At 55.1% G+C, this 17,548-nt stretch overlaps 6 protein-coding genes across 6 annotated transcripts; 3 read left to right on the forward strand and 3 right to left on the reverse strand.

Annotated features, from left to right (window-relative positions):
* Nucleotides 1-665: 665 nt before the first annotated feature.
* On the forward strand, nt 666-1,521 carry SPRG_20264 (TKL protein kinase; the record flags this gene model as incomplete). The annotated part of the gene is made up of 4 exons (XM_012345857.1): nt 666-787; nt 842-1,015; nt 1,070-1,224; nt 1,271-1,521. The coding sequence occupies 4 exons, from the start codon at nt 666-668 to the stop codon at nt 1,519-1,521; spliced, it is 702 nt and encodes a 233-aa protein (XP_012201247.1).
* Nucleotides 1,522-2,820: 1,299 nt separating this feature from the next.
* SPRG_20265 (TKL/DRK protein kinase) lies at nt 2,821-3,969 on the forward strand (the record flags this gene model as incomplete). The annotated part of the gene is made up of 4 exons (XM_012345858.1): nt 2,821-3,221; nt 3,272-3,457; nt 3,512-3,669; nt 3,725-3,969. The coding sequence occupies 4 exons, from the start codon at nt 2,821-2,823 to the stop codon at nt 3,967-3,969; spliced, it is 990 nt and encodes a 329-aa protein (XP_012201248.1).
* Nucleotides 3,970-6,215: 2,246 nt separating this feature from the next.
* On the forward strand, nt 6,216-7,379 carry SPRG_20266 (TKL/DRK protein kinase; the record flags this gene model as incomplete). The annotated part of the gene is made up of 4 exons (XM_012345859.1): nt 6,216-6,592; nt 6,645-6,830; nt 6,884-7,041; nt 7,114-7,379. 4 exons carry the CDS (start codon nt 6,216-6,218, stop codon nt 7,377-7,379), a joined length of 987 nt encoding a protein of 328 aa, XP_012201249.1.
* A 23-nt stretch (nt 7,380-7,402) lies between these two features.
* On the reverse strand, nt 7,403-8,011 carry SPRG_20267 (hypothetical protein; the record flags this gene model as incomplete). The annotated part of the gene is made up of 3 exons (XM_012345860.1): nt 7,403-7,441; nt 7,500-7,935; nt 7,980-8,011. The coding sequence occupies 3 exons, from the start codon at nt 8,009-8,011 to the stop codon at nt 7,403-7,405; spliced, it is 507 nt and encodes a 168-aa protein (XP_012201250.1).
* A 4,096-nt stretch (nt 8,012-12,107) lies between these two features.
* SPRG_20268 (hypothetical protein) lies at nt 12,108-12,413 on the reverse strand (the record flags this gene model as incomplete). Its single annotated transcript, XM_012345861.1, has 1 exon — nt 12,108-12,413. The coding sequence occupies one exon, from the start codon at nt 12,411-12,413 to the stop codon at nt 12,108-12,110; it is 306 nt and encodes a 101-aa protein (XP_012201251.1).
* Nucleotides 12,414-13,763: 1,350 nt separating this feature from the next.
* SPRG_20269 (hypothetical protein) lies at nt 13,764-14,273 on the reverse strand (the record flags this gene model as incomplete). The annotated part of the gene is made up of 1 exon (XM_012345862.1): nt 13,764-14,273. One exon carries the CDS (start codon nt 14,271-14,273, stop codon nt 13,764-13,766), a length of 510 nt encoding a protein of 169 aa, XP_012201252.1.
* Nucleotides 14,274-17,548: the final 3,275 nt, after the last annotated feature.

Below are 17,548 nucleotides of genomic sequence, written 5' to 3' on the forward strand. Positions count from 1 at the left end.
TTCTCTTCGAGTGTACCTAGCGATATTTGAAAATAGTTATCTGGAATTTGATAAAAAATCGCCAAGCACCGAAGGACTCGTTGTTTTTGTCAAGAAGCGCACCACGTTCTGTGCTTCCGCTCTACCGGTATTCCCAGTCCACCACCTGTGTTTGGCCACTCGGTGGCCGACCATCAATGGCTCCGTGACCACATCATGTTTGCTATATAGTCATGGCACATCCATCCTCGACACATCCATCCTCGGCATAGAGTTCTTGCACATCTGCTAGTAGAATGACCTTTCCTCGCTACCCCGCTTTGACACGATTCAGGATCCAGCTCGTTGCTACCGAAGCCAACGGGAGAAGAGTCGACACCACCTGAAAAGAATCGCTCAGCAAAGCCGATTACTATAATCAACTGGCCAGCACAGTTTGCTGGCCACTTGATGATTTCTGTCCCGTTCTGACGACAACGAGTCGATCAGGCCATTATTCAAGTTACCATGACGCGCGCAATGCCACCCTCTCTTGACGAAATCGACGCGCTGTGCACGATCAGCCCAAACCACATCAAGATCGGTAGCGTATCCACCATCGAAGCGATGCCCCCTGCACCAAGGTCCACGACGGCAGGCTCTTCCTCCCACAAGAGCAGCGGTGGTGCGACGTCCACTACTTCTACATGCCCGTCAATTGCCTCCGGACGGAAATCCTCGTGCGCATGAAGCAGCTCTTCCTCAGCAAGACGCCCGACACGACCACGGTGCTTGTGCTTCACGGCATGGTGCGCCAAGAAAACGACGTGTACACCTTTCAGACTCGATTCGACGCGGCTCACAATCCGCTCTGCCTGCGTAGCTGCGTCGTCGCGGAACGGACGAGCGGAGTTACGTTGCACGATTTGCTTCCGAGACGGCCCCTGAACGTCCGCAGCAGCCTCCAGATTTTGCTCGACGTCGCCGATGGCATGCGCTACCTCCATAGCCGCAACATCATCCACCGCATGCTCACGACCAGCTGCATTTATCTCACGTACCACATGCCATCGGTCGTCGCTCAGACGTGCGTCATGCTCTATCTCTCTAGGAGCGAGGGCAGTGCAAAGGTCGGCACGAAGGAGTACTCGCGTGCGTATGCCAACGTGATGACCAACATCGGGATTCCGTACCACGCCGCGCCCGAGATTCTCACCGGCGCCACCAGCTACACGGAAAAGGTCGACGTCTACAGCTTCGCCATGCGTACGTCTGGCCCTCTCTTGAAATGTCGTTTACTATAATTGCTTAGTGATTGTCGAAGTCGTGACCAAGAAAGAGCCGTATGCCAACGTCGACGCCCCCGAAGCAACGATCTTGGAGCACGTCGTCCAAAAGCACTACCGCCCCGTCTTTGACCGCACGGCCGAGTGGCCCGCCGACTTGTTCGACCTCATGGAAGAGTGCTGGAGCGCTGATCCCGAGAAGCGTCCGACCTTTGACACGATTGTTGCGCGCCTCAAGAATCTGGACTTGGTTGAACGGTTGTTGAACGACTATTAAGACCCAGCTGTCCGCCAAAAACATGCGCCATGCTCGCCAACTCAAGCGTGAAGTGACTAGTATAAAGTATTAGCTATTACATACTAGTATAATACAGTGCTTCCATGATCGTGCGGAACGTTCTTGGTTGCTTTCCATGTGCACTGGCATGGCGCACCACGTACGCTCCCAGGTCTCTTGCTCTGCTTAGAGAACTAGAGACGACGGCCAATGCAATAAAGAGGTGAGGAAGTTGGTGGGAACTGCTGGCGCAGAGAAGAAACACGTGCGTGGACGACCGGTTACAGTATGACCGCGGCAAGTGAAACCAAGAGAAACCTTCTACATGCTAATCGACTCACCGGTTGGACGAACCTGTTGGCTGTGGGTGTCAGCTCCAGGTCTCAGCGGTGAGCTCACCCGGCGACGCACGCATAAACCCACATACCGAGGCACAAATGATGATGTAGTGCGGGCCACGGTGGATAGTGGATCCAACCAAGAAGCTCCCTTCTTGACGAATGCAATGAATTCCTCATGCTAATAGTAGTATGCAGCATGAGGAATTCATTGCATTCGTCAAGAAGGGAGCTCGATCTCACATTGTGAGATCGTACGGTGCATCCATCGACGATCTGCGACGCTGCAAGGGATTAAAAACGCCCCTTCTACAGGAAGGTGAGACTCTCGTCGAGCCAAATCTCAACTCGTTGGCGAACGACCACCAGCGCTGTCGTCGTCAGAAGAAGAAACCGATCGTGCTTGCCGAGCACCTCCGGTCGCTGGGCCAATGCAATCCATGGGCGGTCAACGTACTGTACAAAGTAGCTCCTAGTCTTCCTTGACGCCAGCGCATCGCAGCTGCGGGCCTCTCACTCGATGGCAGCGAGAAGGTCGTTGCAATGCGTTACGACATCGGTCGTGCTTTATACTACCACGGCATCGTTGTTAAGAGTCGTGTCGCGGCATCTCCAAGAAAAGGCAAACTCATCCAAGTAGCAGTTTGTGACGTCAGTCTAATGGCCCGCCACGTCATATGGTGCGCCATCGACGACGGTGCAGTTTCTCCGCCGCCGACACGCGCGCCTGCGTGCCGAGTAGCCAGGACTTGAGAGTTCTTGGCGAAAGCACCCACGCACTTCAGCCTTTCACCGCAGCCTTTTCCCGCGTGGACACCCGCGAAAAATCGGTGGCTTCCAGCGCGGTTGCAGAGACCCTACCACATGCTGCGCCATGTCGGAGGTTCAACAATCGAACCCTATCCGTTGCCATGGGTGCGTGCGTGCATTGGCGCTTTTGCACCGCAGACGAAGAAGCGGCATGGGCAACTGCCTCAACAGCAAATCGATAGCGACCGACGCCGTCGTCGTGCCAACGCGCGTCAAGTCGATTGCGCCACCGCCGACGCCGACGCCAACGACGGCGCGGGACCCGGCGTCGGTCCTCTTGGCGAATGTCAACGTCGAGGACGCCACGATACCCATGTCGCAGCTCAAGGTCGACGGCCGCGCCGACGGCTACTCGAGCGCGCTCGCGCCGTGGGATGCCGTATACGACGGCACGTACAACGGCGCGCGCGTGCTCCTCAAGCAAATGACGCGCCGCGCCGCGGCCAAGACGACGACCGACCGCCTCGTGTACATTCTGCGGCTCATGCTCGGTGTGCGGCACCCGAACATTGTGCAGTTCTTTGGCGTGAGCTGGGACGGCGACGACTGCATGTAGCCATCTTCCGCCTCGCGTTTCTCTCGCCTCAATGGATATACCCTAGCTGCATGGTCACGGAGCGCCTCGACGCCGGCGACCTCGCGTCCGTGGCTGCCATGCCCGAGATTGATCTCTCGCCCATCGCGAGCGTCGCCATCTTGCTCGATATTGCGCGAGCGATGGCGTATTTGCACTGCCAGGAGCCCAAGATCGTGCACCGGGATTTGCGCGGCGCCAACATTCACATTGGGTAGTCGCGCATTTTTGTTTTTCAATTTCCTCATGCTGATTTTGAGTCGAGTAGGCAAGATCTGCGGGCCAAGGTCGCCAACCTCGAAAGCAGCGTCGAGCTCGGGCCGACGCCATTGACCGCGATCGTCGGCACGCCCGTGTGGGTGGCCCCCGAGATCATGCGTGGCACCGCGTACGACGAGAAGGTCGACATTTACAGCTTTGCGATGGGTACGAATCCGACCTTTGAATGCAGGCGTGGAAGCAGCGCTTGATCGTGTGCTAGTCATCGTCGAGCTCTTGAACCGCGAGGCGCCGTTCGCCAGTGTTCCGCGGGACGAGAAAGCGCAGCTGCTGCGCCAGGTTGCTTTTGAACACCGCCGCCCGACGATTCGCAACGAAGCCGCGTGGCCGCCGAGCCTTTTGCAGCTCCTGCGTGCGTGCTGGGCGAGCGACCCGACGATGCGCCCGTCTTTCGTGCGCATCATGGATTGTCTCGAGATGATTCTCGCCGACCTCTGTGCGCGGTAAGGACGCCCTTATTTAAGAATACACCCCCTCTGCGTCCGAAAGATATGACTGCGTTCATGTCGCTGGCGAAAGCGGATGCGAGAGCTAGTACCACGCCATGTCGATCGCGCTAGCATGGTCGAGGCAGGATCTCGCAGAGCTTTGATTCCATGCCGTGGATTCGAATTGATGAACATCGAATAAGTACTCGTGGAACTAGGTCGACATAACAAGTGCCTTGGTTTGCAAGCCAAGCGTTGGGTGCTATTTCCATCGCGTTCGGTTGACGCACATTCCATTTACGCTTCAATAATACCGAGTTAAAAGAGTACTGAGTATAGTTTTGTACTCTGTCTCTCAAGTGTTGATGTGAAAACTAAAATACACTCGCGCGCACGACCTACGCGACTGTACGAATACCTCGGTCTGGGTGAAGACGGTGGCTACATGGAGACAAAACACGAGACTCGTTCGAGTACAATTTTCAACGGTTCGCATGAACGACGCACGCGCCACTATTTGTCGAGGACCATTAGAAGGCCCCAGCCACCGCCCACAAGATCCACGCGCCCGCGGCCAACATGCCGCCGTCGAACGACGGGGTGTATGTCATGGCGGCCCCGTCAAAGATGAGGGCAACGGCCGTCGCAAACGCGGTCGCAACCACGAGCGCCGAGCTCGGGGATTTCTTGTCCGATTTTTTCGGCAGCGCCGTCGCATTTAGGATCACGCGCAGCCCGACGACCGAGATGGCGGCAATGGGCACGCTGGCGATGAAGAGGAGTGTCGTGTGCGAGCCATTGGCATTGGGCGTGAAGAGACCCGCGTCGAAGCGGTTGAGGCGGACAAAGGCAGCTTTGACTGCCCAGACCAAGGTGCCATAGGCGGCCGAGACCGCGAGCTGCGTGCGGGTCAAGGTCATCACACTGTTGCAATGGATTCGAAATGATGCTATCAGACGACGTGTGATTGGCTCTTTTTGACGAATCAAAAGTACAAGACACACGGATTGGCTGAATGATAGCAAATCGCTACGGTCCAAGGAGGAGTGCTGATCATGGGAACCCAAGAATGGAGGCGCGAGCAAGCCACATGACACTCTGACTTGATCACCTCTTCCTGACTTTCAGCGTGTATTGGAGATATACCCGTAGCTACTTAAGACGATATTGTATATCCAGCAAACTACAACTTACAGGCGAATCTGCGCCACAGAACGCATCCCACGGGGCAAGTTCTTCGCTGCTGAGCCTGGAATGTGAGCTTACAGTGTAGACTGCCAACGACAGCTGCGCTTCACCAGTATGTACATGTACATTGTATGTGCATCATTCTCCATCGCGCCACGGAATGTAGGTAGATCTTTCGTACCCCGCTCTTTTCAACGTTGCAACTCGACTCCACATTGTCCGTCGTTGTTTCCAAGTTACGATATCAAGAGAGCACGATTAAGCTTACAACTACGTTGTAGTACATCAGACGATCAACACACTCGTTGGGCTCTGAGCGATGCGTGCACGGCAAGGTACATACATATATATATGTACATCGACACATTGATTCAAAAGTATCAAGAGCCCACTTTTTAGTCCCGATGACAGCGCCAATGGGCACGTGAAGAAAGGGAAGCACCACGGGGCTCCTGCACCTCCTGCATGTGAAGCAGGAATCTACCGTCTGGACAAAAGGTGGTCGACACAAAAGACTCTTCACATAAACAAAGTGATATAGCTCCATAGTCCATTTTGACCAAGTCGACGGGCCGAAAGTGACATCAAGTCACACAAGCGGCTTGTGTGACGATTTAGGCTTGTGACAAGCCTAAATCGTTGCCGAATTCACGTGCTCGTCGTAGGGATTACCAATAAAAAGCACGCTGCACACGATTGTCAACTCCCCTCTTTCACACTATTTCCAACACTCGACCAAAATCCAAAGAAGAAACCAATCAGAAGCACGTCCTCGCATTGCATTACAACCAATCCCATCGCCCCATTTTGGTCGTCGTGCAATAATTGGCTAAAATGTTTGGTTGTCGCACACGACGTGTGTGGTCTGCCCCTCGGCGAATCTCGATTCGGTCGCTTATATGCTCGCTTGTTCCGTGGCCTCGATAAATCGTGGGCGCGGGCAGTCGCTGACAACCACAAATGTCCACATCGGCTCGAGCCCTCGACGGTCAACCCGGACCACGAATCTCTCTAAATAGTGTGAATCTGTTACCAATCGAAAGTGCAAACTGGCGATCACAGTGCAATTTATACTCCATGGGCAATTGCCAAACCATCGACCCGCCGCCACCTTCGCCGGTGCAGCCACCCGCGTCGACGTCGCCTGCGCCACGTGCGCCTGGTACGACCTTTATCGAGCAGCATCTCTCCTCCGACTTGACGCTGAGCACGATTGCGATTCCGTTCAAGGCGCTTCGACTCGGCGAGCGCTTGACGACCCATAGCCCACCGTGGGAGTGCGTCCGCCCGGGCACGTACACGGGCACGCCCGTCCTCGTCAAGCAGCTCTTCCGCACGCGCATTACAGAGGAAGCTGTCGAGCGTTTTGCCCGCGTCACGCGGCTCGTCATCGACATGCACCATCCCAACATCGTCCAGTGCATTGGCGCGAGCTGGGACTCGGAGTCCTCCATGTATGCTGCCCAGTTGTTTGATGGCCGACTACGATCTTATTGCGACGTTTAGCTGCATGGTCACCGAGCAGTTGGCACGCGGCGACCTCGCGACGCTGTTGCAGTCGCCCGACGTCTCGCTTTCACCCGAAGCGAGTGTGCGCATGATGCTCGACGTTGCGCGGGGCATGACGTACCTCCACGCGCACACGCCGCAGGTGCTGCACCGCGATCTCAAATGCGCCAACATCCACGTCACGTATTACGCCCTCTCGCCTTTTGTGCTGGAATCTCAACGGTTGATTGTTTTAGGACAGATTTCAAAGCCAAAATTGCCAATTTTGAGTTTAGTCGTGAAAAGACCAACGGCGAAATGACGCTCCTCGGGTCGCCGATCTGGACCGCGCCCGAGATCTTACGGGGCCAGAAAGAGTACGACGAAAAGGTCGACGTGTACAGCTTTGCCATTGGTACGTCGTTGATCGAGTCGAGTCCTTCGACGTAGCATGTACTAACTAAACTCTCACTGGACTGACGAATAGTCATGGTCGAGATCATGACGCGTCAGATGCCGTATGCCGAGCTCGCGGCCGAAAAGATGAAAAAGAAGCTTCTCGTCACCAAGATTGCGTTCGAAGGGCTTCGCCCGTCGCTCGCGGCGCTCGAAGCCACGTGGCCGCCGGCGCTCCTCCGCCTCGCCGAAACTTGCTGGGCCGAAGACGCAGCGGCGCGGCCGTCGTTCCCGTCCACGATCACCACCCTCCAAGAGGTGCTTGCAACGCTCGAGAATAGCCCGTCGGCAGCGTAATCGACTTGTATTTATGCTCGCATTTAGTCGTCGGCGGCGTCTGCACGCGCTTGCTGGAGCGCCTACATCCATAGGATGATGATGGAGCCTCGGTCCATGGACAGACCATACTAGTCGAACCTGGATATCGGCGAGCCGGCGTTGCAGCTCGGCGGCCAGCTTTTCGAGCTCGGCGTCGGCGAGGCTCGGTAGCGCCACTTGCATGGCAGCGCAGTGAAGCCAGTAGCCGTGGCGCGCGGCCAGCTGCACGAGCGCGGGCTTGACGCGCGTGTCGAAGACGACCTCGGCGGCCTCGACCAGCGGGACGACGACGGCCTCGAACGCGAGCGACGGAACGTTTGTTTTGGGCGTCAAGAGCGCAGCAAGGAGCACGCACTTGGCCCAGTAGTAGAATGGGAACCACGAGAGGAAGACCTCGACGTACTGCTGATAGAGGATGAGCGACCCGAGGACCGCCCATAGCTTGAGCACGCTTGTGTGGCCCTGCGACTTGGCGCGGTCGGCCTGGTGCAGGAACTTGAGCGACTGGTACGCGCCCGAGCACAGGCCAAAGCACCTACGCATCTCGTCGACGTCGCATGCCATGGAGCGCCTGCTTACGTCAAGCCTTCGCTCACAAGGTAAAAGGACATGGCCAGAATGGAGCTTCCAAACAAGGTAGTAGCGTATCCGGACGCCGGTTACGCTTGTTCAATTCGGCACAAATCGAGAAACGCGGCACGTGCCACATTGAAGCGCCTTTCTCGACGGCTCCAGAGCGTGTGCTCGTCGCTGCGCATTATATTAGGTGTGACTTTTACAAGACGATGCTAACGCAAAGCACGCTTGTACAAAAACAACGCAATCTGCTTGATAGCTGTATATATATTTGTATGAACGTGAGTTGTGCCAGAATTTATGGCCTTGGTTGTGCATGCATTATAGACATTGAAAGCTACTACGTAGTAAAGACTACTTCTCCCGCTCGGCTAAGCCTCTCGGCGGCCGGCTCATCGTAGCACCTTGGAATCGATAGTCCACCACCATATCCAGTTCAGTGTAAATTATATCTAAATAGACTCACTTCAACAACAACGTAGTAAAGACTTGCCAACCCGTGGCGGTGCAGGCTCGTTTTGCTCTTCTGTAGTTGCCTGTCGGCACTGGCGGTCCCGGGTGAGGCCCAACATAACACACTCATCAAAGCTCTTCCAAGTGTCGCAGTCTATATAGCAAAGCTACACACGTGTGGAGCACGCTTCACGCCGTCACGGTCCCTTTGGGCGTGACCTTGCCGACAACGCTCTCAGGTTACCTCTACTCGACGCCCAAGACGACGTCCAACATGCACCAAGCCGCGTTCCGCTACCTCTGGCCCGTGCTCCGCGCCTGCGTCTGGTTCAACGTCTGGCGAGTCCGGAACGATCGCGTCTTTCGCGCCGGCCTACCGCTGCCAAGTCCATGGACGATTGCCGTCAAGGCGGCACGCGTCGCTCAACTGCACTTGCACCACAGCCTCGTCCAAGAGCCCGAGCAGCCTGCTCTTCTTCGGCTTCTCCGGCTCCTCGCACAGTACGAGTGGCCGCGACGTCACCTCGTCCCGCGAATCGCGCTCCTGTCTCCGCATCCCTAACTAAAGTTCCTCAACCGAGTTTACACAACGAGGCAAGTCTGACAATTTTATATAGCATAGTTTTATCTATTGTAATAGACGACCCACTTCAACAACAAATAGCAAAGCTACACGTTGGCGAGCAAACCACGGCTCTGCTTGATTGGGATACGACATATTAGTATGCGGACCGTGAAGCAGATTATTCTGCGAACGGACACAGATACTATGTCTGCAGAGGAGCAGGAATGCAATGCAGTAGAGGGAGTTCCGTTGGTCCATCTCGCGTTCAAACACGCGGGGGTGCAGCAGCCGGGTCTGCCGCAGGTCATGAAGAAGCTCAACTAAAGTTCGTTGCGACTGAACCCAGTTCGAGACGACACGCGATGCACCAGCTGGCACCAATCCATCAAAATGGTGTAATGCGTTGAGTGGACGCGCTGCCGTCTGTTGTGGCCACGTGGTACGCGCGCTGGTTTCGCGTGCCTTTGGGGCTCATGCTTCGACCCAATCGTTTGTTGTTGCAACAATGCATTGCACGCATAACTATGGGGGAATTATTAATTATGTGCTGTGTCAAGCGAGAAGCCATCGTGGTCTTGTTGCGGGATTGTGTGAGCGCGAGTGGCGCCCCCACCAAGGGTTGACGCGAAGACGTGAAGCGAGCCTACGAGCAATGACACCACGACACGACGAGGTTGGTTGTTGTGGAACGAACCCGGCGCGTTTTTAACACGACACTCGACAAAACAAACGATCCCTGCGCGACGCTGGGACGTGCGAGGAAATCGCTTCGAAAAAGCTCGGAACCTGCCGCGCGCGTACAATTGCACTAGGCAGATGTGATGGCGTGGGGAAATGGGCATGGGGATGACTAGATACCACGGTGCTCTGGCGACGGTACCGTCGTAGGGGCGAAATCCAAGCTGGCGTGAAGAACCTTGGCGGCATCAATCGTTACGTACCACTGTACGGCGGTCATCGACATGGGCAGAATGCAAACTGGGTGACGTTTCGATTGATGTCTGTGGCGGTAAGCAGCACATGGCGGGAATCCCGCACCAGATGTATATTTTGCTTAGTACCGCCGTGGCCCTTTCTCATGCACTGTGGCGAACGAGGTATCCTACGGACAGGAGTTTCCAGAATTCGCATGAGCGCAGCGTCGTTGAGCCCGGCCCGTTTGTGGTCCATGGCGCGGCGTGTTGTGGCGCACCGCCCTGTCCGACTGCGGTGTGCTTCTCCGGATTGAAACACACCGCTTGGAGCAGACGACATTCTTTTCGTGACAGAAATGAAAGGCGAATTCGAGTCATTCAAGCGCGACGGCAAACAAAAGCAAGACACATCGAGCTTCTAGACAGACAGTACTGCAGTGTTAATTAACATGAATAAACGTTATGATTTAACTCGTTCAGGTCATGGTCCATCCCGCTTTCAGTCGCTAATCGCCGCGCGCGCAAGTCGAAGATCACTTGCTGCTGGATTTGCACCACGTTATGAAGTGACGCGTTTTCTTCCCGGAGACGGTCCACGTCGGCGCGCAGCTCGTCGGCAATATCCTTCCACGATACCATCGGTGTGGCTTGGCGCAGTGCGAGGTGCTTCTCGAGAAGTGCAGCGGTCTCGATGAGCTCGGCGCGGAGCTTGAGGTGGGCTTGCTTGTACCGGCGCTGCATCATGCGCTGGTAAGCGTTCCGGCACTTGGTGCGCGTCATGAGTCCAATGGAATAATGACATAATCTCTTGACACGAACTTGCGGCCGTGGACTGCGTGAGACCTTTTTATTTGCGGCCGGGGACTGCGAGGGACCTTTTTATTTGGTACCACAGGTATACGCAAACATGCATCGTGTCACTCGACAAGGCCGTCGTGCATGTCGTGATAACTCACGCTTCTCTATTTGGCCAATGCCAAATGGTAGTACACTGTAACAGTGCATACCGCATTCTAAACGCGCTACAGTGACGTGTGGGTCGCTTGGAAGGTCGTCTGGGAGGCTCGAATCAGGCCTCCACACCGTCCGAGATGTAGCAGGCTGGTGCGATGATGGCAGGACGAACACGTGTGCGCGAAAACTGAAAACAGTGGGCGTTGCGTTTGCAGGCGCGCTCGCGTGTTCTTGACGCTAGTCTATTTGCTGTATTGTTTTACATGGCGGAAAGATGTAGGAAGCGTAGCCTGTTTACTCGCGCTCCCCTGAGCGCTCGCAATGAATCCAGTGACTGGCTCCGGTTATTTGTTTTTTGTGGAGAAAACCAGAATCGTCTGGTATTGTGTTTGGCTCGAACGCAACAACCGTGACTTTCGCACAACGCGTAACTCCCCACTGCTGCGATATATCGGGCAGTTACTATCGCACGATTGCATGTCCGGCACTTGGCTCGTCGCGCTGCGGTGCCATCTCTTGACGCGTCGCTCGTCGCTCTCCAAGACGACCCTTGCTGCACGCTACCTGGTCCCTCGCACAGTCACGACTCACGACCACTATTAACGCTCCTCGCTTGACGCACCGACCACGTCTCACGCGCGCATTAGGAAGTCCACCGTATCTTCAAATTAAATGATTCATTCAACAAGAACAAGAAGCGTGTGTCCTACCCTAATACCTGTCGTTGAAGGCATGAAATAATTTGATCTCGACAAAGAAGGTGACGTTGATTGTTTGGTTCTGTCCGGTTGGTTGACCTTTGTGTTGTTGGTGGCACTCGTTCGCGGTGGATTCTAGGACGTGTAGGACGCGGTAGACTTGACGCGTGGATTTCGATGCGGGTGGAGATGATGTCGGTCTTCTCGATGGGTCCCTTGATGGGGTCGGGTGCAGCTCTCTGGAGAGTAGTACGTACAATTTCTCTGGCAGCCGCATGCCTTTGGGGGAGCCGCCGCGTCTTACCCGAGGTGAGCGGTAATGCAGGCCTCGCGCCTTTTTCCCCTAAACGAACAAGCGGGTGTTTCGCGCCTGCGACGAGTTGGAACGGTCTTTTCAAGAGAAGACGGCTCAGTGAAACCAGCACCTGGTCGGCAGAGCGTAGCATTCTAGTTTGGATCTCCGCCCCGTCACGACTTGCATGCGCGACATCTTTACTGCGTGCAAAGTCTCTGGCGAAGACGCCAAGGAGAATTCTACCTCGACGTGCTACCTTTGCTGCCAAGCCAAACGGTACAGGTCCAAACTCGCCGATCTCGAGAGCGATGCCCTCGGCCAAGTGCTTGAAAAGATTGGAGCGCGCGTGCAGGCAATGGACCAGACAGCAACCAAATTGAAGCTCGAAACCAAGGCCGAGTTCAAAATCCTCAAACGCAAGCTGGACGGCATGACGGGCTTGCTCCAAGAACAAGCAGCAATGCAACGATCTCTTCTGGATCTTGTCCAGGCCCAATCCAACATGATCAGAGACCTTGCGAGTCGTGTTGACGGACGTGACCGTGGAGCACACGCCATTATCCCGCAGGGGACACAAGAGATACGTACGTGCAGCCGAGGTCACGGCTCCAGAGCTTGAGTAGAGGTCCTGATCCTGCAGGATGCCGAGAGGGCTCGCCAGAACGCACGCGCGCAACAAGACCGGGCGGATGCCCAGGAGCAACGTCATGTTCCCTACGACAAACAGCTCTAAGTTCGGACAATACATGAGCATCTGCATACACACCTGTCTCGGAACGCGCGGCGGAAGTGACAGAGCACGGCGGCAGCGGAGAGGCGCGCGGCAGTGGCAGGAACGGAGGCACGATGCAGCGGCAGTGCGAGGTAGTGGCAGCGCGCAAAGACTGAATGCGGCAATCCAGCTTTAGTTAAAAACACAAATTTCACATGTTCTATTCACAGGCAGCCCACCTTATCCGAACCAAGCCGTCCGCGAGTACCTGGTCCTGTACACTTACTAGTACTAGTACACATAGAAGGATGAGCACACTCTGAAGCGATTGCGATTCATCCAATCGGAACGAGATCTTGTCGGAGTGCTCCAGACAACAGTTTTTTTTCACAGCCAGCAGAACTCCTGGTATTGGCTTCAGTGGAGGTGGTTTGTGCCCTTCGTAGCGAGTGTTGTTAGCCCGTGGCTCCCTCCACGATATGGGACAGGCCATTTCGAAGTACAGTGTTTTTGTAATAGTGGAAGAGGTGTTCGGTGCGAAGACCAAAGCGTCATCCAACCGGCACCCGAGCCATTTCCCGATTTGCAGCCCATAGCATAACGCTATACCCGCCTCACCCACCACCAGGCAGGCGGGGCATCAATACATTTAAAGTTCCCAAAGGTGCTCGGCCTTGGATAGAGAATTCGCCACAGCTGGTTCACCGATCAGCTGTACGTATGCCACATCGTTCAGTTGACAAGCGGTCACTATAGACTGGAAGCTGTCCACTCACTCACTTTCTTTGAACCGCCTACTCTTGTGCTCCGCATTCCGAAATCGCGTTGAAATATCCATTATAGCGTCATACGAGAAGCAACCACAGTTTGTTGCGACGGAACCCAACTCGGAGAAGACGCAATCGCTCGTTACGTGGTTGTTTAGACACGCGCGAGGCAAGAGGAAGACCACAAGTGCTGTTAGCTGCCGTCTGTTGCAGCCATGTGGTACGCGCACTGGTTTCGCGTGCACTTGGGGTTTGGATGTACAGCTGTAGCTTGTTTGGTCCAAATGAATCCAATCGATGGGTTTTACAGCCCTTTTTGCCCACTCTTTTCAAACGCATTCGATGCATTGGAATTAAAACACTGGAACGCGTTGCCGCCACTCGAATCAAACTTCTTAAAGTTCTCCACATCTCTACTAACGCGCATGCTCAAAGGTCGGTCGTCGTAATGCTCGCGAGCTTGACGACCTTCTTGACAGCCTTGGAGGACGCGAGCGCCTGGTAGTCCTGCGCCGCGGTGCGGCTCGTCAGCGCCATCTCTTCGTCGACAATATCGTCCTTGGCGCCGCAGCAGCGGAGGAAGAGCATGAGGCCGATCGTTCCCGCAATCGTGAGCGCCGCGACGACGCCGAGACCACCGGGCACGCCGACGTCGAGGAGCGCAATGAACACGAGGTACCCGCACCGGCCGTAAAAGTGGAAGAGAAAGCCGCAGTGGTGGCGCAGCGACGTCTGAAAGACCTTGCACTTGCACTCGAAGAGGAGGAGCGGAATCGCAACCAGCATCGCGTACGCAGAGATGAAGACGGGTGCCCAGTCGAGCGTCATAAGGTGGGTCAAGCTAAACACGCCGTTGAGACCGGCAGTCACCTGGAGCAGCGCGACGACGACGTTGAGGAAGCGCACGGTCGTGCTGGATGCGCGAAGGAAGCACGTCATGCGTTCTGTCAGTTGGTTTTTGCACGTTAGCAATCGACACCGACATAGGGTAGTTTCGGTTGATTGGTTTCGCAACCCCCGGGCCGATATGGCCAAAAATATACAACCTCGTGCGTTGCGCCTCGCAGCTATTAATAAAAGCAGACCAAGAAGTCGCGTCGGCAACAAGGTATGTCGTGGGACGATCTCTCCTCCATGTGACGTCGACAGCGCTGGGACGGGTCAAGAAGCTGCTTTGAAAATGCTTCGAGAGTGCTGTCGCACATTGACGCAGGCGCCTACCGTTGGCGACTCCCACGGTGCGACAGTGGGCACTGCTGGGCGGCATCAAGTGAATTAAAAGTTGGCCAGCGCGCACCAAAGCGTCGGTTTCCTCACGCCGCGTGTGGCTACAACGATGGAACCGCGACACTTGGACTACATCCAACGGCAATGCGGTCACTGAGGCGTGTAGAAGACTCTCTAACATAACGTTGCGAGTTGTGCCAACTTGAAGGCCCACGGCGGCACGCAGCACATCCCTCCGTGATGCGGCGCCAGATGTATACAATGCTTAGTACCGCGGTGGCCCTTTCTCATGAAAAGAACGGTGTATCCTACGGTCAGGAAGCTCCCGGGACCAGACTGACCCTACAGGACGACTGACCTGGGACGAGCGCGGTGACAAAAAAATCGTCATGGCTTTTCTAGCGAAAGGTTAGACGTTTTGTGGATCTCTCCGTGCGCAGTTCACTCCCAACGACCAAGTGCAGGTGCCAACTCCCACGCATTCAGGCGTAACACTACGTCTGCGAAGTCTTTGAGTTAGTTTTCGCTAATTTGATTTCAACGCATTGATTGATTGATTCATTGTGGGGCATTGTGCCGCCCAGCGCCATTATATCCACGGACGCAGTTGAGGCAACCATTCATACAATCCATTTGTTCAAGTATGGTCCATCGCGCTCTCGATCGCGCGCAAGTCGAAGATCACTTGCTGCTGGATTCGCACCACGTTTTGAAGTGACGCGTTTTCTTCTTGGAGACGGTCAATGTCGGCGCGCAGCTCGTCGGCAATATCCTTCCACGACACCATCGGTGTGGCTTGGCGCAGTGCGATGTGCTTCTCGAGAAGTGCAGCGGTCTGGGTGAGCTCGGCGCGGAGCTTGAGGTAGGCTTGCTTGTATTGGCGCTGCATCATGCGCTGGTAAGCGTTCCGGCACTTGGTGCGCGCCATGGCGTCAATTGTGAAATGACAAATCAAATATCCGCGTGAACTCGCGCAGCCATGCGGTGGTGGAGCCTTTTTATATCGAGCCCGTCGGTATACGCAAACATAGCCTAGCTAACAGACCTTGTCTCGGTATCTTAGATAGTCTCGGTACTCTCGGTACCTGGTGAGGCTTACCAGGTGGGCTAAGATGACACTGGACACCCGTATACACAGGTTCTGTTGTGAGAAGGCAAGGCTACGTATACAGTAATATATAGAGAGAAAACCGATAGCGTGGGGTGGTATGCACACCACACGGCAACTAGATAAAGATGGCGTTTTATGAATCGAGGCGAAATCGCTAGTGTACCTGTGAAACATTATAGGGATTTGTTGAGTACGTGGGCTTTTGCCCTGCAAGACTTTTGTCAGGCCAAGATCGATCGATTGCTACTACCTCGTGTAGCAGAGATGCCCATACGTCCGCGCGTTCTGGCGTGCTTTTGCGCCGATGCGGAATATTCCGAAGATGCAACTCCCGTCGTCGGTCGCTGACTTTCTCTACGACACTGTCGCTGCGCCGCACTCGGATCACAAGTCGTCCTCTCTTGCCCTCTGGCCGATCGTACACGCTTGCGTTTGGCATTGTCTTGGGCTTGAACGCAACAACCGAGTCTTCCGCACGCTGCTGCCAAAACTTGCCGCTACTGCACTCGCGGTCACGGCAGCTGCTATCTGCATGCCCGGCACTTGGCTCGTCGTGCCGTGGTGCCATCGCTCGCCGAGTCGCTTAACGTTCTTCGAGATGACCCTTGGTGTGCGCGTTACCTCGTTCCTCGCACAATTCCGCAACAGGACTCCTCACTTGACCCGCAGGCCATGCCTCACGAGCGCATTAGGGAGTCCGCTAGTTAGTTTGCATGTTGCTCGAGCGCATTAGGGAGTCCGCTAGTTAGTTTGCATGTTGCTAGCTCGTTTCAACACCGATTGATGACATCGTTTGTAGAATCTCAACGTTTTGTTCCATCAGGTGAAAAGAAAGGCCGTGTGGGCTCCAATTTCTACTACCAAAACCAAATTCATAGGATTCACAGGCATTGTTGGTTGGTGGATGACCCGACCAAACACGCTCGCAACGCGCCGTTACACGTTGTAAAGACTTCACGCGTGGGATCGCACACATCTTGGCGCTTGCTCATGAAGGCGTGACACGGAACTTTGATATTTCGGCTAGAAATCGGATTGGCTCAAGCCTTTTCGCTCAATTCTTCGCGTCGTCTTCTCAGCGGGCGCCTAGAATCCTACTCATACCGTCAAAGATGAACGAAATGACCGAGTTCCTCGCGCTGTGAATTGACTGCAGTAATCGGACGACTCAGTTAGATAGCTTAGCTCCATTCGGTACGGACGGGTCCGATCTTTGAAACACCCAAAGACGACAGAGGTGCGCGCTAGACATCCACGCTATCTGACGTTCTTGTTGATAGTGGTCGCTCGTGCTTGTCGACCCCGTCATTCAACCTATACTAATTCATCCATCACGATATGCGTCATTTCTGTGCTCCAAATATCAAGTCAAGGCCCGTGGCGATGAGCTCTGTCAAGTCCTTTTAAGCGTTGCGATATAGAGCAAAGCTATGCAGTTTCTAGGGGTCCCCGAGTGACGCCAGCCACTGATGCGGCGTCAGCAACTGGAGGGCGGTGTAGGACAAACGGCAACGTGAGCTTGGGTGCGGCCAAATAAGCGGGGCTGCTCGAACGGGTCGAATAGTCAGGCGGCGGTGGAGGCGTTGGCAGGGACGACTTCCTTCAGGCCCAGCACGTCGCCCAGTGCTTTCAATAGCTCGACTCAATTTCTCTCTAAATCCGCGATTGGGCTGCACGTGATTCAAAAGTCGAAGCCGATGCGCAACACCTTCGCAGATCCATCGCGCAAAGCAACGCGTTTGCAACTCTTGGAGAGAATCGCAGTCGAGTTGACAGTCGCTACATCCAGCCCGCGCCAATGTCTTCACTCGTCTCCCTCGCTGTGTGATGATCTCGACGATGATGCACGGGGATGGTACAATGACCGTCGTTTGGT

Source organism: Saprolegnia parasitica (assembly GCF_000151545.1).
Source record: "Saprolegnia parasitica CBS 223.65 unplaced genomic scaffold supercont2.25, whole genome shotgun sequence".
Lineage (NCBI taxonomy): Eukaryota > Oomycota > Saprolegniomycetes > Saprolegniales > Saprolegniaceae > Saprolegnia > Saprolegnia parasitica.